Below are 20,575 nucleotides of genomic sequence, written 5' to 3'. Positions count from 1 at the left end.
GACGCAACAGTGTTCACAGAGGTGTCAGAAATACACTGGCCTACGGCAGAACAACAAAGAAACTGACAAGGCATAGCAGCAAAAGAAGAAACTCTATTACAGTGTATGTATATATGTGTATGTGTGTTGAAAGCAGACATATGTGTGTCTAGCCTATTAAGAAGTCTTAATCCGTGTGAATATGTATCATGATATTCTCGGTGCAGTGTTCCAGACTAGTTTCATGCTCATATTGCTGTAATGCTGAGGACATGGAAAAGTAATGTTGTTGATAACCAGTGCTTTTCATAGCTAAACTGGCATGCTACACAGTCATTTATAAAATATACAGAACACTACTCAAGGACACAGTATGGACTTTTTGGCCTAATTGCAAGGTTACAACCTGTTATGTATTGCAGGGTTTAGTGTTCACTGAAAGCTCTAACAGACCTTCTGTTTACTGAGCGAGGGAAAAGCATCGTAATCAATGTGGATCTTCACTTGGCCGTTGTCAATGTAGGTGAACCTTTGCTTTAGAGTAGCTCTGACCCAGCCTCGCTGCTCAAGTCACCTCCAGACCCCAATTTCTTCCTCAAGTCTGTCCACTTAATGCTTCTTGACAGGACAAAGATACATAAACAGACCAACACAGATGCAACATGAGCACTGCTATTACTGTGTACATACACATACACACACATGTTCGTTTTTATACAATGTCAGGATGTGGCATCATAAATAAGTCACATCTATATTATATACTGTACTATTATTTTACTGTTTATTATGTACTGCATATACAGTACTGTGTAACAGTCTTAGGCAGCTGAAAATGTATATTTAAAATGCTATTTGTCTTGGCAGTAAACATTTATTTTCTTTGAAAAACACTGATATTGGTGTTGGGTCAAAATGTCGGTTTTATTTATGTCCAATTCAATCTTCAAATGCATAAATAATTACTTCCATCCATCCATCTTATCCTTCTGGGTCGCGGTATAAATAATTACTGAATTACAAAATTACACCTTTTTAATGGAAACCTACTTCTGATGGAAACATAAATTAGCTAAAGAGCACTTTAGCACAAAAGCATGGAAAACCTAATCCAGACGACTCTGGAGTCACAGAAAAGCAAAGTAAATATCATCCTTTCATAGTCAATATTTTCTGCATGTTCTTCCCAAACAGCTTGCAACTAATGTATCCATTGTGTTATTGCGGTTGCCATTCATATTCAAAAATAGCAAAAAGGTCCACAAGTACAAGTTTTTCAATGTTTTTCTGAATATTTTGACCGCCAAAATTGCCTGTAGTCGTAGAAACATCTATATAAGTAATGCTATACTGAACCATAACCTTAACCTCAGAAAAAAAGGATTAAAAAAGCTTTATAGTTCTAGTAAAAAGCACTTTACAAAGTGAGAATCATTCAGTCAGTCAGGAGTCTTTCTTTGTGGTTTTCCAACAGTCAGGATATTTTGCCCCTGAAAATATAAAAAAACATACACACACACACATAAGCATGCACACCGAGAGAGAGGTGGGGGGGGGTGCTATTTGACAGCTTGGGAAGGGCTTGCTCAGGAAATAGCCTTTAACCTGTGTCTTATTTTACCTTTTCAAACTTCATTAGCGTTTGTCTACAGTGATCCCTGGCATGAATACTAACTAAGGGCATTTAAAAGTAAAGGTCGTGGCACAAATACACAGAAGATAAAATCTTTGTAACTTACTCTGCCTGAATCTACCGATCCCTGCTCCGCCGACATACGACACAGAATGCTGCAAAAATCTCATTCAATCTAATGCAACCCTCTAGCACTCAACCTTCACACCCTTTACACCCTGTTAGGACAGAGCTGTTGTTAAGCAGTTTGTCCCTGCCTTACAGTTACAGCTATAAAAAGCAGGAGTGACTGAATCATCTCCTTTTGTTATAGAGACTTTGTGTGGCGTGTCTTTTTTATTTTTAGAATCTAAAGATTTCCACCTCATTTGTCTCAGTGTCATTGTCTCTGAGCAGCTTGACTTTACTGATGTGGCTCAAGGCTACTCTCACTTTTGATTTATGGTGAAACACTGATATAAAGCATAGGCTATAATGGGAAAAATGATGGCAACAAATTTCATGAGATCAGGGGAGCACAACACCAGTCCTGGAGGGCCGATGTCCAGTACAGTTTGGTAATTTACCTGATTAAGCACACTTTAATTACACCCCTTACATTATTATCAGTGTGACATTCACATGCATACAAAATAAGAATCGAACAAAATTAATATTGTAGATGTTTTCAAGAAATTAAATTGCACCCTACAATTTTGCCTTTTCTATAAAGTGCCAACTCAGCAGCCACAGGCATCGCTAGACCAATTTTAGGGTGCCTTTAACACTAATTGTTATTTAGTCTAAAAATGTCACTTGAATGGTTTACATGCTTCAAATGTCCATGTTTCAGTCAGAAATAGTGTCAAACCCAGGCTGAATCCCAAACCGCTCTGTATTCCCTAAACAGCGTGCCAGCTATGAAAGTTTAGAAATTCTAGCCTCTACAGCCAAATACTGCATCATTTATCGAGTGAGGATGTGGCTAAGTCCCAAATGACTATTTCCTAGCTTTAATTTGCACCACTGAGGTGCAGCATCCAGTATTTAAATTCCTTCATAGTGCACTATGTAGGGAGCAGGGAGCCGTTTGGGATTCAGCCCCAGCACGAGAAGAGGGGCACCGCTGGACTGGTGGTAAGTAAGACTCACAGTGGTAATCTGTTGACTAAAAAATACTTATAAAGTGAACGTTAAATCACAATGTGTTCTCATATGTTCATTCTTATATAACAAAAAGTTAAAAATTTCATGAAATGACCTCAGTATACAGTGATGGGCGACCGAACGTTCTTCCCCTCACTCCGCAGTCCATGGTTGCTTAGCAACAATACCATACTCTAAAAGAACTACATTTCTTGGCGGAATACTTGTTTATGCCAATTATTATTAATAATAACTTAAATTCATTTCTGAAAAAGTGTATGTTTAATCATATTTCATGTTGGCCTTTCTCTTTAGTATTTGAGACAGTCACACTAGTATTAGCCATGAATTGTTGTGTCACAGTAAGTGAAACCATCACAGTGTTGATCATAACATAATTTAATATCCCTAAATTCCTCAATCTGTAGCTGGAACTTAAGAAGCAGCAGCTCAGAAGGAGGCCAGTAAGGTGAGAAGATTATCAGCTCAAACAACAAAAAAAATAGTCGTCTCTCATTAATCACTGAGCTCTTGTAAATCTGAGTTCAATAAAATTACATGATACTAAATACTGGCAGAGAGAGAAAGAAGCTGAAGGAGACTCCTTCAGCATAGCCCCCCTATCCATAAATCTCTAGTGATGCCTCTGACAGCAGCTAATAAAGAATGCGGACCATGTAGTTAACTGTATCTAATGAAGAATGTGGACCAAAGAATGTGGACAATTCACTGGTCTGCCTGTCTACGGTTCTTTTCATGCATACCTTGAGATCAAACAATATCATTGGCCCAAAGCTCCATTATGGCAGTCTTGTTGGATGTTTCATAATAGCTGCACAAAGATACACTGACCTTTAACAAACCAAGCACCACTAACAAAGAGTACATACGGATGTGTATGAGCAGCACAAGTGTGTGAGCACATGCTCTTCTCTTTCTCACTGTGTGCTGTTATCAGTCCTACAGAAGCACACAGTTACAGAGGGCAGGCTAATGAGGTCTATGGAGAAACACTTTATCTCCTCTACACCCCACACCATTAGTGCTCCCTTTCTTCTCCAGGCTTTTCAGCAGTCTACTCCTCCTCAGCTTCTGTTTCAGTCAGCACTCGGCGTTTGAACGCTTACCCCTCACAGAACAAACTTCATAGCGAATAAACCTGCAGCAGAATTAAAACCAAAGCTCAAATCCCTGGACATGTAAGCAAAATACAACTTAATCGTCTTTACTGTTGCTGCACTCAAACCCAGCAACCCCCAAACTCCCGATTATTCTAAGGCTCAATAAAAGTGTATGAATAACGTAGAGCTGTAAATGCAGAATATAGTATTGTGTATTCAAAGCAGAATATTTTCACCAAAATGTGCATGCTATGATGTCCTTAAAGTCGCTCACCAGGTTACTTCGCTTAACATGAGAAGCGAGTGTCTGGCTACATATGATCATTGGAGCTTCACTGTCAACAAAAATAAATAAATAAATAAAAATAAAAATATTCCATTCATACTCAATATATTTCTTTTGTTTTCGATTACTATAAAATATAATGAAGATATTGTTTAGATCTAATCAAGATTTGTGCACAAAAATATGCACAACAAATATTTAAAAATATGACAAAGAACAACTGTATTAGCAAACCGTAATTATTATCACTCTGATTTTAGACTTATATCTGATAATTATAACCAGTAATTTACTGTCTAAGCTTTAGCATGTGTAGTCACTTTTTCTGAGCATTTCTATACACTTCAGCTAACTCAACTGCACAGGATATTGCTACTATTGGCACACACAAAAGATTGAAAGATTGCTATACTAACAGGAATCCATCCAGAACACTCTCAACACTACATTCTCTTAACATTGATAATCGCTCTAAATAAGAGCATCTGTGAAAAAACTGTAAATGTTTATAAACAATTGTTACCCTTATGTAAAGTTCTCCAACTGGCTCATTATAAACATGGATTATAAAGTACGTAATTTAAAATGCAAAAAAAATGCAAATCATCAGTTATTGGTATCAGTGTCAGCTGAGGATGTGCATTCCAACAAATCTTGATAATCAAGTATCCATAAGAGTTCATGAATAAATATTGGGTTAACCACAGGGAAGGAAAAGCAACACAAAAAGACAAAAAAATATGCCTGACTATAATAATGTAGGGGTATAGGTTTACCTTTACAGCACTGGTGTTGCACAAAAATACAGGAGAATGCAGCAAATGTGTTATATTATTCATAAATAGCCGAGGGACACTGGTAGGTTTTCATGTTGGGTAAGTAATGGAAGCTGCCTCTTCAGATGAGCTAATGAGCTAACAGAGCTAACAGATGTCATGTTTGATGCTGATGAGGACTCACTGTCTCCTACGCTAAGTATTTTCTCTTCAGTAGACAATATGCAAACATGTTATTTGTCAGAGAAATACATTTCTCTTTATATGTTTCTGGACATAGCCAACATCAGCTGGAGCAATAAGAGCCATGCTATCACTGCTTTTTCAGTTACATCCTTAGCAACAGGTACTTAGCAACTCTTCATTAGGAACACGTCCTTGGTATGGTGCTCACACTCAGGCACTCATCTTTCTGAGCAGCAAAGTACACTGTAAAAAAATATACTTAGCAACACTTCCTTAGCAACACTTCCTTAGCAATACATCCTTGGTAAGGTGCTCACATTCAGGCTCTTGTCTTTCTGAGTTGCAAAGTACACTGTAAAAAAATTACTTAGAAACACTTCCTTAGCAACACTTCTTTAGGAATATGTCCTTGGCAAGGCGCTCACACTCAGGCACTCATCTTTCTGAGTAGCAAATTACACTGGAAAAAAAATTCTGGGGTTTTAACTTAAAGTTTGTGTCAGGGCTGCCTTAAAATTTTGAGTTATTTGAACTAAATAATAATAACAAGCTGATGGGACACTGTGATGGTCCGGTGGAAAGGGCACGTGGGTATGTTTCAGGTTAGGGTGCAAAAGCAGGTGTTTATTGAATCTCAGTGAAGAAAACACAAAAAATGCAATTTACCTAGTGCAAAAAAAAGGAAAAGAAAAAACAAAGAAACTCAATATTTACAAATATATACAACTTAGTATGAATAGTCCATTATTCAATCACAATTTTAGCGGTTTTCTGGGCGCCAACCATAGTTCATCGACCTCTCCACCAGACTAACTCACTCTGCTCCCTCTAGGACTTTTATAGAGCAAATCAGGAAGTGATGTAACGTCACTTCCGGTTTTTGCACAGGAAAATTCCACAGTAAAAACTCACCAGACAAAGGCTACTGTTTTCCTCCCTGGATGAAGACATAACTAGCTTCCTCTAGAATCTATTCACAGGTAAGTACTTTTCCCTTCTGATTTAATTTAGTTACTCAATTAAACCCTTTCTTGACTTCCCCCATTAGTGTTCAAAAATATAACAGTGCTTAAACTGTTTATTTATATTGCTAAAGCAAACAACATTAACTCTTAACATTTTATAAATAAAACAGTTCATATTCAACATTAAGCTTTTTTTTCCTCTTTTTTTTCTCTGCAGGTTTGCTCTTGTTCACCATTCAACTTCAGCTTTCCAGCATAAACACTATCAATTAATAAAGGCTTTTTAGAAACAGCATGTGTCTGTCTGTTTGAATATGAAATGTCTCCATTACATAGAAAGTCTTTGCATATATATTGTGGCGGGGGGCAGCTCCGTCACAGACCCAAACCATAGATTCATGTTCTGTCAACGTATTATTCGAAATTCAATCAACTCCAAATTTTAAGGTTGCCTAAAAACTGTTTTATTTGCAAAAATCAGAAAAAACATCACATTTCACTGTATATTTTTTTCTGTGTTCCCACCATGAAATACAACAACTGCTCTTTTCAGTATTCAAGTACTGCCATCTTGAACAGTTAACCAAGTACTGCACAACAGTACCAGGCAAAACAAGGTGTGAATGATCAATTATCATTATCAGACCAGGTTCAACTAAGTTTTAGTCCAAACTGCAAAAATCTGCACATCAAAAACGTGTAGTAAAAGATGTGAAAATACTGTCATATTAGTAGATATGACCAGTCCATAACATCTAGTGCACAGGACATCTGTATAAAATACCTGTAGTGGATTGGCAGCTAAATCAGTCCAGTGTGCAGACCTCACAGCACTGTGTATCTGAGTGCCAAAGTCCATCAAACTGTGCCCCCTGGCCATGGCAACTATGCAAGTGCACCCCCCCCGAACCCCAACACACACAGCATAACAGTCCTTTCCAATCGCTCAGCACAAAGCCACACAGCCAGCAGCTCTGGCTCATACACACTGGCAGTCACCTGAGTCACTGTCTTCTGGCCTCTCCCTAGACAGTGCACAGACATAAAGTCACTTAGCTTCTCAGGCATTCCCTTAGCTTTCCCGGCCGTTAAAATTGAATGAGCCCAAAAAATAAACATATACTCTATGATGGATTCATTTGGCCGATAATGAGGTTTAATGGATAATATTTGAGACTTTGCAAGTTTCTGCTGTTTGATTTTAAGAAATTTGAGAACTGACAGTCAAGTTTAACAATTATATCACTCAACATAGCACTGTCTAATTAAAACTATTCAGGTCTTTTTAATTTTTGACTACAACAGTTTTATTGGCCGAATTTTTAGCTTCTTAAAATCTATATCGATTTTTGTACTGATTAGGCTCTATAATAAACCCCGTTTGAATTTGTGAGGATGCATCAGTGCACTATGCACTAGTACACTCTAGTATAGTCATTCCAAAATATATAGAGAACTTGGTGTTAAACATGCTTAAAGTATGTTGAAAGCAGTCAAAATACACATTTTCCTGGTACATGATTTGCCCTCTCTGTTTATTTGCATTACACTACAGACTCAGCAGCTCAGGGAAAGCCAGGCCAAATGGAGCACAGTTTGGAGCATATAAAGCAGTAATGAGAGGTTGTGGTGGCCCAGTGGTTAGCGTATGTGACTCTACACTCCACTGGCACTGCCCGCAGGTCTGGGCCAACACTCGAAACTGATGAAGAGTTGGAACAAGGTGTTAACAAGTCAATACACCCCAGTGAGATGCCACCTCACATATACCACAGAGCTGGCACCACTGAACCATTCAGCAAGGCATTTACCCTCCATGATCTGCAGGAGTGCTGGATTATAGCTGTTCTGAACTTTATCCCAATAACTTATTGTGATGTAACTGCATCTGTATTCAAATCCATCAGAAGCACAAACAATCCTTAAATATGAATCCCAAAATATGTGAATATAAAAATAATACACATTCCTGTTCCAAATTTTTTTTCTGTTCCAAAAATAATTCCAAGGAACACCCTTCTTACATTGTTTACATGGTAATATAACAGTGTGACATTCAAATTCATTGTTATTGTTAATATTTCTCACTTGCAGTTCACTGAAACAAACCATGAAATTCTGTTGAAAGTATGCTTTCAATCAATACATTTATGTTTATCAGAAGAGAAGATATTGTATCATTATGAGCTGATTTTGCTGAAAAGTTATTGGGATGGTCTTGTTTGATTACAGCTGAAGTTTTGCCACAGTTTTGTAATTTTGAACTAGAACTGAAAATGTATATATAATCAAATGTATATATAATTCATTATGTAATTAAATATGTAATTATTGATGTAATTATGTGATTACATATAAATTAATACATAACTTCAGTGTATAGCAAAGAAAAAACAATAGATCTGGATTTCCAGAGGTTAACTGATTCTTCAGGCTTTTATGCTTACAAAAACATGTTGATCAAAGTAACCATACAAATTAACAGAATGTAAAACACAGGTTATTGGTCCAATAACTTACTATTAGTTCAATGAACTTCAAAATTTTATGGCTACCAGGTTACTAACTAATTTCGTGCTTACATGAACTTTTGTATGGAGAAATGTGTACTCAATATATAAAACAGCAAAACTAGCTGATCATTCTAAAACCTGTTTGGTTCAAACTGTCAGAGATGACATACTTTTCTACATCTGTTATCGACTCAGAATCCCTTGATATACAGCACTGTATTTGTGCTCAAAGACATACTGTGACGTGATGTAACCTTCCAGGCTAGTATATGAGTTGTAATGTTATAATGGACAGTACTGTGATGCATGACTGTAGCAGTAGTTTCAAACACTAATCTGTTTCAGTCCAGGAAAGAGAGGCCATCTGAGAGCAGTGAGTGAACAACAGCCGCAAGTAGTGGAAATTTATAAATGTTTAGAGACAGACATATCTCCAAATCGATTGGATTTTTTATTTAATTTTATACCAACAAAGAGCACAACACAAACTACAAAACTTTTCTAGTCACTATTATTATAGATGCACTAGAATGTACTGCACCATTTTTCCATAAACCACAGACGGCCATGTAAGCATTCATGGGAATAAGCTTGCTCGTAAGTGTTATACAGTAAATAGCCAATAGGAAATGAGATACTGAAACTGCAATTAATTAGTTTGGTCTACTCTATCAACGCCCCTGACAATGGTTTCACTCCTGGCAAGATTTGTTTACCCAGCCCTGTTAGATAGATGTTCAGGCAAGCAAAGTACTGTTGTGCTATAATTGCTTATTGTATACACACATTCAACACTGTTTATACTGTGTAGTTAATTTGCCAATTATTGATAAATACAGGCAGCACGCTTGTTTGCAGACGTGTCTAACAGAAGCGTGACTGCTGTTTAGTCTGCTATGCTAATGTTATCATGTTCAGAGGCCTGACCAAAGACAGCATCTGCTCAATTCAGCATTTCGGTTTGATCAATGCACGCTCCTTTGTCCTGTCTAAAAAGGAAGTGTCATTATCATCACCCCACACATATACAGTACAGTGCATCATGCTTAAATTAGAGAGAGCTCTGCCCTTTGAATTACAATCACTATGGAAACCGTTGCTATGCATGAGCATCATCATCTTGAATGTAAGTAACTGTATTAGAGCAGCAGCACAAATGAGGGAGAAGGGAATCATTATCTACAGTTAAAATTGTCATAGAAAAGTAGGAAAAGTTTAATCAAGCAGTTCTATATTAAAGATCTCATATGTTTGGCTAAATAAAAAACATTATTAGTGCTTTTTACCATCTTAAAAATAATAGGCTACCCCCTTTTCCCATTTGGCTATGCAGGCTGGTACAGAGTATCTGCGAGCACGTTCTTACATGTGATTTGATTAACTTTTGAACTGAAGTTTGCAGAGGTTCATTTGAGACATGTACAGCTTTTAATAACTGGAAACACTGACGTAATGAACATGAAATAATTTATGTCCAATCATTAGACAACCCCTCATTAAGAAGGCTTAATTACAGTAGCGCATGGTCAGTATGAAATTATGCATATCACACCCTTTCAATGCATGAAATGTCCTTTGGTCAATATTGAATTACAGTTATCATGAGTTAACTGAGAGCTGTTAATTAGAAAGCTTTAAAGTGTGTTCTAATTGGAGTTGGAGGACCATTGTTAGCCAGAAAGACCATCATCTTTGTGACTGATATCTTAACACTTTAGTAGAGCCTGACTGATATGTGGGTTGGCAGATAATCGGCTGACATTATCAGCATTAACGTGGTTAAAATAACATTACGTAAAATGCATTTAATCCTAACGCTGACCTAAGCACGAGGATAACATAACACAAAAATCAACAAAAATCAGTAGTTTCCTCTTTAAAAGCACAAAATATTTGGTGGAGATCATTAGAATGAAGCACCCACTCCAATTTATCAAGATTGATAGCAAATACTAACTATGTATTATTTAACGGCTGTGAAAAGCTTGTCTTATTGTTAGCATTAACATGACTGCCACTGTTTAAACTCAGAGAGAAAAGAGAATTTTTCAAATTCATTTTTTATTTTTGATGTAAAAAGACTTGTAAATGCCTGTCATGTGACATTATTCTTACTGTGATATATTCCTGTGCACTGTAGTTTCTGTGTTTTGTGATTTACTGCATGTAGCTAAGAGGTAAAAATCATAGAGTTCTCAAATGACCTTGGTGAGCTCAGTGAAATTAAACAGGGATTTTACACTTTTTTGTTCGAAATGCATTCAGCCGAAGAACCCAAGTTCAGTTCATGCCACTGGCTGGAAATAAACACGTATTTCAAGTCAAAATAACATCTTATTTTCTCAAAATAATTACATATATTGTTGAAATAATGACTTTCTTGTTACTTTATTATTTTCTCAATAAGTAACAGCTCACGTTGTCAATAATTTGACTTTCAAATCAAAAAGTCAAGAAAAGCTATTTCAAATTAATGAGTCACAGTTTGAACTTCAAGCAGATGGACAAGCATGGGAGCTGAACATGTGGATACATTGCGCTGTTCATATGTTAATTACAAAGTTGTGGCTGTGTTCTTATGCACAGAAACTTTTAATAGATAATCCACTAAATTGGTCACACCTGATGGCACAGATCGTCCATAGACTGTCAGTAATTAGCGCCTCTCTTAGTAAATCTGCACTTACACTGAAAAACATCAGTCTGAATTTACAAATGAATTGCAATGGTTACAAACTAATTTACAAATGGTTGCAAATGAATAAAATGTATTAAATGAACTCAATCACTGACAAATTAAGAAAACTTAAAGAATGTATTTGTTCATATACTTATTTTTTTTCCATGCAACTGCTTCACAAACGAGAATCCTATACCCTTTTTCAGGGTTTGTGTTTCTACTGTTTATGAGTTTAGGAAATGTTCCAAAATTCATATCTGACAATTTACAGTTGTCAGATGTCACTTCAGTTAGTAAAGCACTGATTAACTAACACTGTTGGTATCTGTTTAATTTTTGGCCATATTCAGTTGTATCAGCCAATATTACTCCTTATTTGAATTTAAGCTGCTTAGAATATAATTCTGGCCATAATGTTCAGTACTGTCTTCTACAGGTTAAAGACCAGGAGGACCAATGCTTTTGAGGACTGTTCCTATGACCAGTTGTGGTGTTCCACAGTGCTGTGCTTTCCTGCCCTAAACATACCTGTTTTAACTCAAAGGATTCAAATCTTAGCTTATTCATAACCTCTGATTCATAACCTCTTTCGGTTTGATTACAGAAACACTTATACAGAGATGAAAGTCACTCCAGCATTTATATAACTATCCACAGCATCATAGCAACAAGCTACATCAGAGAAATGCATGAAACGATTGTTGCTCTACAGCTGAGAAAGAGAACAGCGAACCAGTGGGACACATTCCATTTTCCTTATCACATCTTACAAAGCACAGCAAAAAAGGCAAACATTAAGTAAACACATGAAGGGCTGCACTTCAGATCAAAATCATATTATAATAACAAATTAAAGCTTGAAGGTGATTAACATTAGCAGACAAAATATGCTCGCAGGCTAAGAGTAAAATCAAACGGCATGAACAAAGTAATTTCTCTTTTGGGTCAAGGGCTCTGCTTTGATACAGCTGGGCGTCTTTATCACAGGTGAGAGCTATTACTGGAGCAGGCAGTGAGGCCATGGAGCTAATCAAAATCAGTAATGTCTTGTGACCTCCAGCACTTTTATTACAATCAATACTGCAAGCTCGCCGCTTGCATGCCCTAAAACGCTGACCCATCACGCAGCCCAGACGAGCCACTCTCGACACGCCCGCAAGTCAAACACATTTAATATTTAAAGCAGCCAAAGGAGAAGTTTCATAAACCGCAGGCAGGCCCCCTCAGCTTTGCGTGGAAACAATAGAATCCTTCAGAATGCCCTCTCCCAGCTAGTGTCAGCACTTCTAGTTGCATATTCATACAGAATCCTCATTAAGCACACTGCCATTCAGAGTGTGCCTGGGAAAACACGCACTGAATTATTCTGGGAGGAAAAAAAAAAAACAAAAAATAGAATTTTCTTCAAGAACAGGCAATACAGGCAATGAAGAAATCATATATTCAGTCTGCAAATCTTTCAGGTTCAGTGGTAAAAATAATCAATATCTTCACAGCAAAAGGGAAACGGGGAGTTGTGGGATATTAAATTAATTCCTGCAATCTCCCTTTATTGGTATGCGTCCAAGGAAGCTGAGATAATCGCTTTCACTAGTCTTTCATTTCTGCAGTTTTAAATTACTCTAAACGTGGATCAATAAACGGTATTATTTAATTGTTTAAATACACACAGTCTTTAAGGCTACAAGGTATGACTACTATGGACATAAGACTCAAATTAAATGTATGTTCAGTCATTTAAACTGAATCATAATCAATGATCAATACATGAGTGTCTGTGCCAGAATGATTTTTTATGGTGAAAATGCTGTAGTAAGTTACTTCCAGCATACAGACTTATAATTTTCTCAAAAGATTTGGATGCTCTTACATGCTAAGACCCCTGCTTCTAAACCAGGCTTGATGCAGCGTCTAGATCACAGCACTGAATGTTTAATTTTTTAAGTTAAGTTGGCCTCATTTCACATTACTGGATGAGTCAAGTCCTCAGTTTCAAGTCACCAACGCAAGCAGAAAAACATCTAAAATATTCACTCTCCATTCAGCTCGTTATAATGTAAGTGTTAGTAACTGTTCACTGCAGTAAATATGCCTGATGGTTACATTCTGGATAAAAAGGAATTTAAAGACTCAGTAGCGAGTGTTAAAAACATGGAGCATAGTTGGTATAAATGTGGCAAGTGGACTGAGCTAAAGCAGGAAATGAAAGGCAGCATGTTGATGCACTATAGCAGAAAGCCAAACTGACCGGTACTCCTCCTCAGTGAAGATGGGGATTCTCGAGGGCTGCAGGACCGTGATCTCCACCAGGGTTGTGTTCATTTTCACTGGTTCACCATCATCATAGGCTATCACGACCAGCTACAACACAGTACACACAAGATGACAGCTGTGAACAGGGGTGAAATGGTGCATAGACTCTAGTGCGGTAATTATACACACATTTTCAGGTTTGATATCATTTTTGATTTTAAAGTCATGACTTGATTTGATTTGTGATATTTTACTTTATATTTCTAACTTTATATTATACAGATTGGTCTTGGCTCAGAAAAACACAAAGCAAGAAACTACAAAGTAATATGCTCTTGTGCAAAATAGTGACCTTTAAAAAGGGCAACCGAGCTATAAACAATAGAAAAACTACCTCTTATAAAAATGTTTCTAGCATATCTTTATTTAAGCACATTATTTATTTATTTAAGTACAAAAGCACAATCAACACACGTGCAAAATCTACAGTGAGCCCCACAGTAAGCATTAACCATAGTTAAGCTACTATTTCAGTTTTCTCAAGTTTTGTACTGTACAAAACTACAAATGAGATACTCTCAGAAAAGACTTATGGATGTATCAGTGATACTGTTACAAATCTCTATACACTGTTTTGAATATCCATTTTTACACATAATAAAATAAAACATTTTGAAAAAGATAAACCGTCACAAATGGAATCTGCCATACATGCATTTCGCTCTCCTACATTCTTGTGCAAAAGTCAGAGACCACCCTTCATTTATTTAACTCTCACCCATAACTTTCAGTCAAAAAGGTACAAGTTTCTCATTTTTCAGTAGATTTTTTCTGAAGAGATTAGATAATCAGACAAAGATGCTGTTGGTGTTCTCAGAACAGTGTACTGGTCACCCAGAGTTCAGATCTCAACATCAATGAATGTGTTTGGGATTACTTGGATCATGAGAAGCAGGCAATACAACCAACTTCTAAGACTGAACTTTAAAGATTTCTTTGAAACACAGTCTCCTAAAAAGAATGGAAGCTATAATAAAGGCAAAGGGTGGACACACAAAAATAGGTATTATATTTAGTTGTTTAGGCTTCTATGTATTTTTTTTTTTGCAAAGTATACGATTTCTGCTTTTCTCCTGATGCTGAAAAACGAGTAACTTGTATTCAGTGGCCATTAAAAGAAGGGTGGTCTCTGACTTTTACACAGCACTATATATGTGTAGCAGGAGTGAGGCATAGTCTAAACTCACTCTGAAGACAGCGCTGGGCTCCTCATTTAGGTTGACTTTGGTAACGACCCTGCCGGAGGTCTCCTGTACATCAAAGATGCTGCCACTGTAGGGGGATAGCTCCTGGTCCACTCTGTATCGCACCCTGCTGGCTGCTGTTCCCTACGGCCAAAAGCAGCAGTTTACCATAAAAACATGTTCAAAAGAAAAATTATTTCTGACACATTAGAACTTTAGTGAGAAATACTGAAATTGCAAAATAAGCAGTCTGCATCAGGATATTAGTATTTGCTGTTTGTGTATGTCTGTGTGTCTGAGACAGAGACATGCACAGTTTCTTAGAGAAGCAATAAAAGACATAATTTAAGGAAATATTTTAACAAGTGTGCCTGCAATGCCAAAAAGGATTGTGTCCTTAACACCAGCCTAGTCCTTGATCAACTCTGACTATTCAGCTAAAACGGACAAAGAATTTGTAGGAATTATGATGAGCAAGAGTGATTTTCTTGGATTTGACAGAAATGAGAAATAAGAAAAGCTACAGCCATAAATCCTGCCCGAGCCCTAGCATTAACTAGACAGAATTTTTCATGGCTCAAGCAAATTCCTACATATTTGCAATCATAAGAGTGTTTTGACTTACACAGGCATGTTCTGAAAACTAGGGATGAACCAATATAGAATTTCTGGGCTGATAACGATAATAAATAATTCACAGAGAACTATTTGTTGTGGCTGAAACTGATAATAACAATCTATAATTTTACAACATGTTCACACTATAGCCCATGAATAAAGTGCTGTGTACAAAGGTGTATGAATGTAGAAGTAGAAGTCTTCAAACTTATTGTATGTAATTATGGTCTCTAATTCAAGTACACTGATTATAATGGGGGCAGCCGTGGGCTGGAGGTTAGGGAACCAGCCTTGTGACTGGAAGGGATGCCCTAAGCAGACAGGTCATGACTGAAGTGCCCTTGAGCAAGGCATCTAAGCCCCAACTGCTCCCCGGGCACTGTGGATAGGGCTGCCCACCCCTCTGGGCAAGTGTGCTTACTGCCCCTAGTGCGTGTGTGTGTTCATTAGTGTGTATGTGGGTGTTTCACTGTGCAGATGGGTTAAATGCAGAGGTGAATTTCCCCGTTGTATCCCATAAAGGATAACTTAATTATCATAATGAAAGTTTCCCATTTATTGGCACAATATATTGTTTGCCATGTTCTTACAGTTAAACATGTTGCTAAACTACTCCACTATAGAGAGCAAATAAGTAGAATAGCTAAAACAACATGACTAGTGATGGCAAAATACCACCTTTTCTTTGTACACTGAACACTGAAACCTTGAGTATTGGCCCAAACCAATACCAATCCAATATTTATTGTTAAGAAAAAAATAAGCTTTAAAATGAGCTATCTTTAATTGAATCACTTCAATTAAGATGAGCTTCCAAAAGTAGACTATCATGCTCTAACACTCCATTACTCCACGGGAAGAAATACACAGCTAACAACATCACATAACACAATGTGAACGTGAGCTACTTCAAGCTAGATTTGTTACAGGATTAGACTGGATTTATTATTATTTTCACAATATCCGATCCAGCATTTTCTGCTGATGTCAGCCCAATATTAATGCCCATCAATACTGATACACAATCTCTACACATGACGTATCAACACTACAAACAGCAGGCAAACATGTAGCATGTACTGTAACACAGTGCTACTAAATGTAATACAGCAACATGTTATTTATTTAATAAGAGATACGGCCTTGTTGACCTTAGCTGCCCTGAGGAATAACCAACTGCGGAAAGAAAGTAGAAGCACCTCTCAACACAGACTCTGCCATTACTGAGAGAGAGTTACATCTGTAAACAGTGAAATCTCAATGATGTGAAAGGCTTATTTGGAATTACACAATTTGTATAAATCATTTACATGACAGTTGTCTGAAAGATGATATTTCTCCTCGACTCAAAGACCTGAACCAAGACTGTCTGAAAAGGTTCAGTGCTTCTAACCCTTCTCCACATGCACAAAAACAAAACAGCGAATCAACAGCGCAACACCAGCCTGAGTGTGTGGCAGGTTAAAGGTGTTACTCTTCTCTTTAGTAGCTGGGTTTGACGCTCTCCAACTTTGGCTGACTCTTTCCTGCATCATGTTTTGTAGTTGTTTCACAGAGCAGTGCGTGCTCCAGGGCTTGTTTTAGTCAGCACGTAACATCTCGCTCCATCGCTAACTCCAGCTCTGGAGCTCCTCTCTTTTCTGGCTTCAGTTGCTCCTCCATGAATGTTATGCACTTTGTGCTGCGGTAAACATAAACAAGCATTAAGCGGGCAAAGGAGGGTGTGAGGAGGGGCAGTAAATATGCCACAGTCATACCTCTGACAGCCAAGAACTGTAAAGTGGAAACTGAAAGAAAAAAAAAAAGCCAGATGGTGTCTTGCTCTGTGTGTTTAACACTACGCCTGTGTCTCTCTCTGTGTGTCTTTTAGTTGTGTTTGTTTTCTCCTATGTGGAATTTAACATAAAAGTTGACATTGTGAATAATGCAAAAGCTTTTGGAGCTTGTTTGGAGAAAAGTAAATAATGCCCAAAGCAGGATTCTGACAACTGAGGAGGGGGCGGATTTGACCTCAGTTAGCTGCAAGATCACAACCTCAGTCAACGAGTGCTACGCCCCTAACAGCCTGCTCTGGGGAGAGTAATAGAAGACCAAATGACTGGGCATTACTGTACCATTAGAGGTTCCTGCAATCCTGTAACATTCTCTGCCCTTTAGATAGTTTAGGGATGTCCTGAAACATCCCATAATGAGATATCTCACATCAGCTGTGGCTAACCTGCCATTACTGCAGCACTTGAGGAAACAGCAGGTGTTGGGATGGCAAAATCACTCAGTCTAATGATTGTAATTAAGGAGACTTTTGCCGGGACCTCAGAGAAAGTCCTACGTCCACACAGCACACACGGACAAAGACGCAGGTTAGTTTTTGTGCAGTATCAGGTACAGCATTTCTCATGTAACTACCACTGTTGGGTAGATTACTTAGGAAAAGTAATCTGGTACTGATAACAAATGACATGACTAAAACTGTAATCAGCACACTCTCAGAGGTCACTGGGGAGGTATCCTTCTTGTCACTGAGGTGGTACCCTCATGGGTACTTCTTCAGTACTTTTAGTTAGGGAATATAACTGTATTCCATTTGAAATTCCACTGAAATTGCATTTTTTAAGTTGGATATGACTCCACACAACCTGTCTGATCTCCAATCTTTTCATTTTATTGTTCTAAAACTTTAGGTAAAAGGTACAAATATAATACTCTTCCTCTAAGGAAAACTTAATTAAGGTACACAGTTGGACCTTAAAACTATTTCTGTACCTCTGAGGGTACATTTACACTGTTTGTACCTCGATGAATGAAAAATGCACCTGCAAAGTACTTTTTTTCTGACAGTGTTATGCAATCTTTCAGATTACTTAAAGATGTAATCTAATTTGATTACTTTTGAGCTATTTCTGATTTGACTGCTTTATTTGGTTTCATAATTGATTAATTGGTTTCATACCATCTCAAACCATCTGAAGATCAAGCCTTAATATCCCCTCCCCTTTCTTCTTCCTTGGACATCATCCAAGACATTGTTTGGTGTACAAGTTTTGCTTCTTTAGCTTAGAGCTCCGAGGGTAACATTGCTAACAAACACTTGGAGTAAACAGTCACCTAGATCTTTTCAATATATATCCCCAAACACTGTGAACTATAAAAATGAATGTAATTTTACCATTAAATTCACCATGGCTGCTAATCTTGAATTTATATACTGAAAAAAAATGTATAAATAGAAATAACAGAAATCATGAATGTAATGTAGTGTCACAGTGTTCGCATGATGGGTCTGCAGCGTTCAGCTACACAGTGAAGTTCTGTTCTTTTTTATAGTTCACCGTAAGTCACACTATGTCCCAAACCATGTCAACAAGTCTGTGTGACCTTAATGAAGCTTGGGATGTGGGGATTGAGCGGGTTGAGAGACGTTTTGGGAATGAATTTGCAGAGAAGTTTGGGGTGACAATTGACTGTTAGCAACATTTGCCTTGTAGCTCCGATTCTAAACTAAATAAGCAAAATTTGGACATGTCTTGGCTGATCCACTATGTGGAAAATTCTATAAATCTGTTCTTTTAACCCCTTAAAATGTCAGGCTTACTACATACTACAGCTTATTATTCAGTAACTACAGAGACTTCAGTGAAAACTGGCTGAGCTATTCTCAGGTTATCGAAGCCCCCCTGGCCTTTTAAGGGGTTGATATTCGTCAGAGTGACACAGCTATTATGTAGCTTATGTTAATGCTCAGTAAATTAAGAAACAACAGAATAATTTATGTACAAACTTGCCAAATCTAAAATATAACACTGAAAAATACATGAAGTGCATTACTAACCTTAAATCAGTAAAGAAACACACACATATTGTTAAAATGGCCAACTAAAATGAGGATTCAAGTGAGAGGGAGAGGTGCATCTCTTGTGGCTTTAAAGCTATTTTACACTAAAAGCAGCTCAGTTGCACTCTATCAGGTAATGCCAACAACACTTAACGCAACACATCTACTGGGTTCCATTACCCATTTATTACCACTGAAAGTATTTCAAGGTCATCAGCACACAAGCCATTTTCACACATTTAAATACAGAAAGTTTTCTCAGTCAAGGCGCAGATAGAGAAGGGCCCCCACCAGGTACATCATAGGCATTAAAAAGCACTTCCTACTCCAACTGTGGGATGAAAGCAGTTAAGTGTTTGACATTTCCACATTTTTTTTTGCTTGGGTGCTTCTGCCAAAACTCAGCCGACATATAAACTGTACTAGCCAGCCTTCTGTTTCTATTCAGGGACTATAATGATTTATTGCTGGCTGTTACGCTGTTCTGTGTGATATTACTGCAAGTGTTCCTCATAGAGAAAAAGGTTAATAATTCATCCTCTTTAATTGTTGTTAAATGAAAAGAATTTGTGCAGCTCATGACATGGGGTTCAAAGACAACACAAAGGCAGAGCAGAGCTTTTACTAGCGCATGCCCTTTAGTATTGTTCCCCAAAACCTACCGCAATTATCCCATCCACTTCCTCCCATCCAGTCACTGAAAATGTTAAAAGAAACAGAAGTCAACATTGTAATTGGATGTGTCTGAACAGGACCTTAAAGAACACAGCCATGCCACTGCTAACCAGCATCCAGCAACCTTCGGTTCAGGGCTGCTCTCCAGAGGCAGGTCTCCAGTGTGAATATTATAAATTCGGCCACATTATAAATCCGGTCAAGTACAAGAGAAAACCATGTGGAACGTCTCCATGGTGATTTACAGCACAACTGGAATCATGAACCTGGCACTTGAATGGGGTCAGTCATTCAAGTACACCAGATATTGAAATAAAAGTAAGCGTGGGTCCTTCTTCTAAATATAGACATATACAACCATTTCTCTTTTTCATTTATTTATTTATTTACCGATTTATTTTGACACCAATTAAGCTTCACACTAGGCTAAAGGGATTTTCAGAGGCGAATCTCCATGACTGTGCAATTCTGGCTAAGATTGAGCTTATTCTTTATATGGAAAACTGGTCCACAGAGACATCAACTCAAGCATAACCACAATACACATACATATTAGAGCTGCAAACTATATAGATTTTTAATTATTATTGCAACATGGCTTTTGTAGAACTGATATATCAGAAGTCTACAATACGCAATGAGCCATTTAATGAATCCAAAACATTTACTTTTTGTTCTGTGCTCTTCTA

At 37.5% G+C, this 20,575-nt stretch overlaps 1 protein-coding gene across 1 annotated transcript in view; it reads right to left on the bottom strand.

Moving 5' to 3' along the window:
• The window catches only part of pcdh15a (protocadherin-related 15a), a 227,642-nt gene that overhangs the window by 54,588 nt on the left and 152,479 nt on the right, over positions 1-20,575 (bottom strand). Inside the window, exons 23-24 of the mRNA XM_036574114.1 lie at positions 14,765-14,905; positions 13,513-13,625 (exon numbers count right to left, since the gene is read on the bottom strand). Of these exons, the coding sequence (XP_036430007.1) occupies positions 13,513-13,625; positions 14,765-14,905 (254 nt within the window). The remainder of the gene's footprint in view (positions 1-13,512; positions 13,626-14,764; positions 14,906-20,575) is intronic.

This window comes from Colossoma macropomum, unplaced genomic scaffold (assembly GCF_904425465.1).
Source record: "Colossoma macropomum unplaced genomic scaffold, Colossoma_macropomum, whole genome shotgun sequence".
Taxonomy (NCBI): domain Eukaryota; kingdom Metazoa; phylum Chordata; class Actinopteri; order Characiformes; family Serrasalmidae; genus Colossoma; species Colossoma macropomum.
The sequence above is the reverse complement of the archived record's forward strand: the minus strand, read 5'-3'. Positions and strand labels throughout refer to the sequence as shown.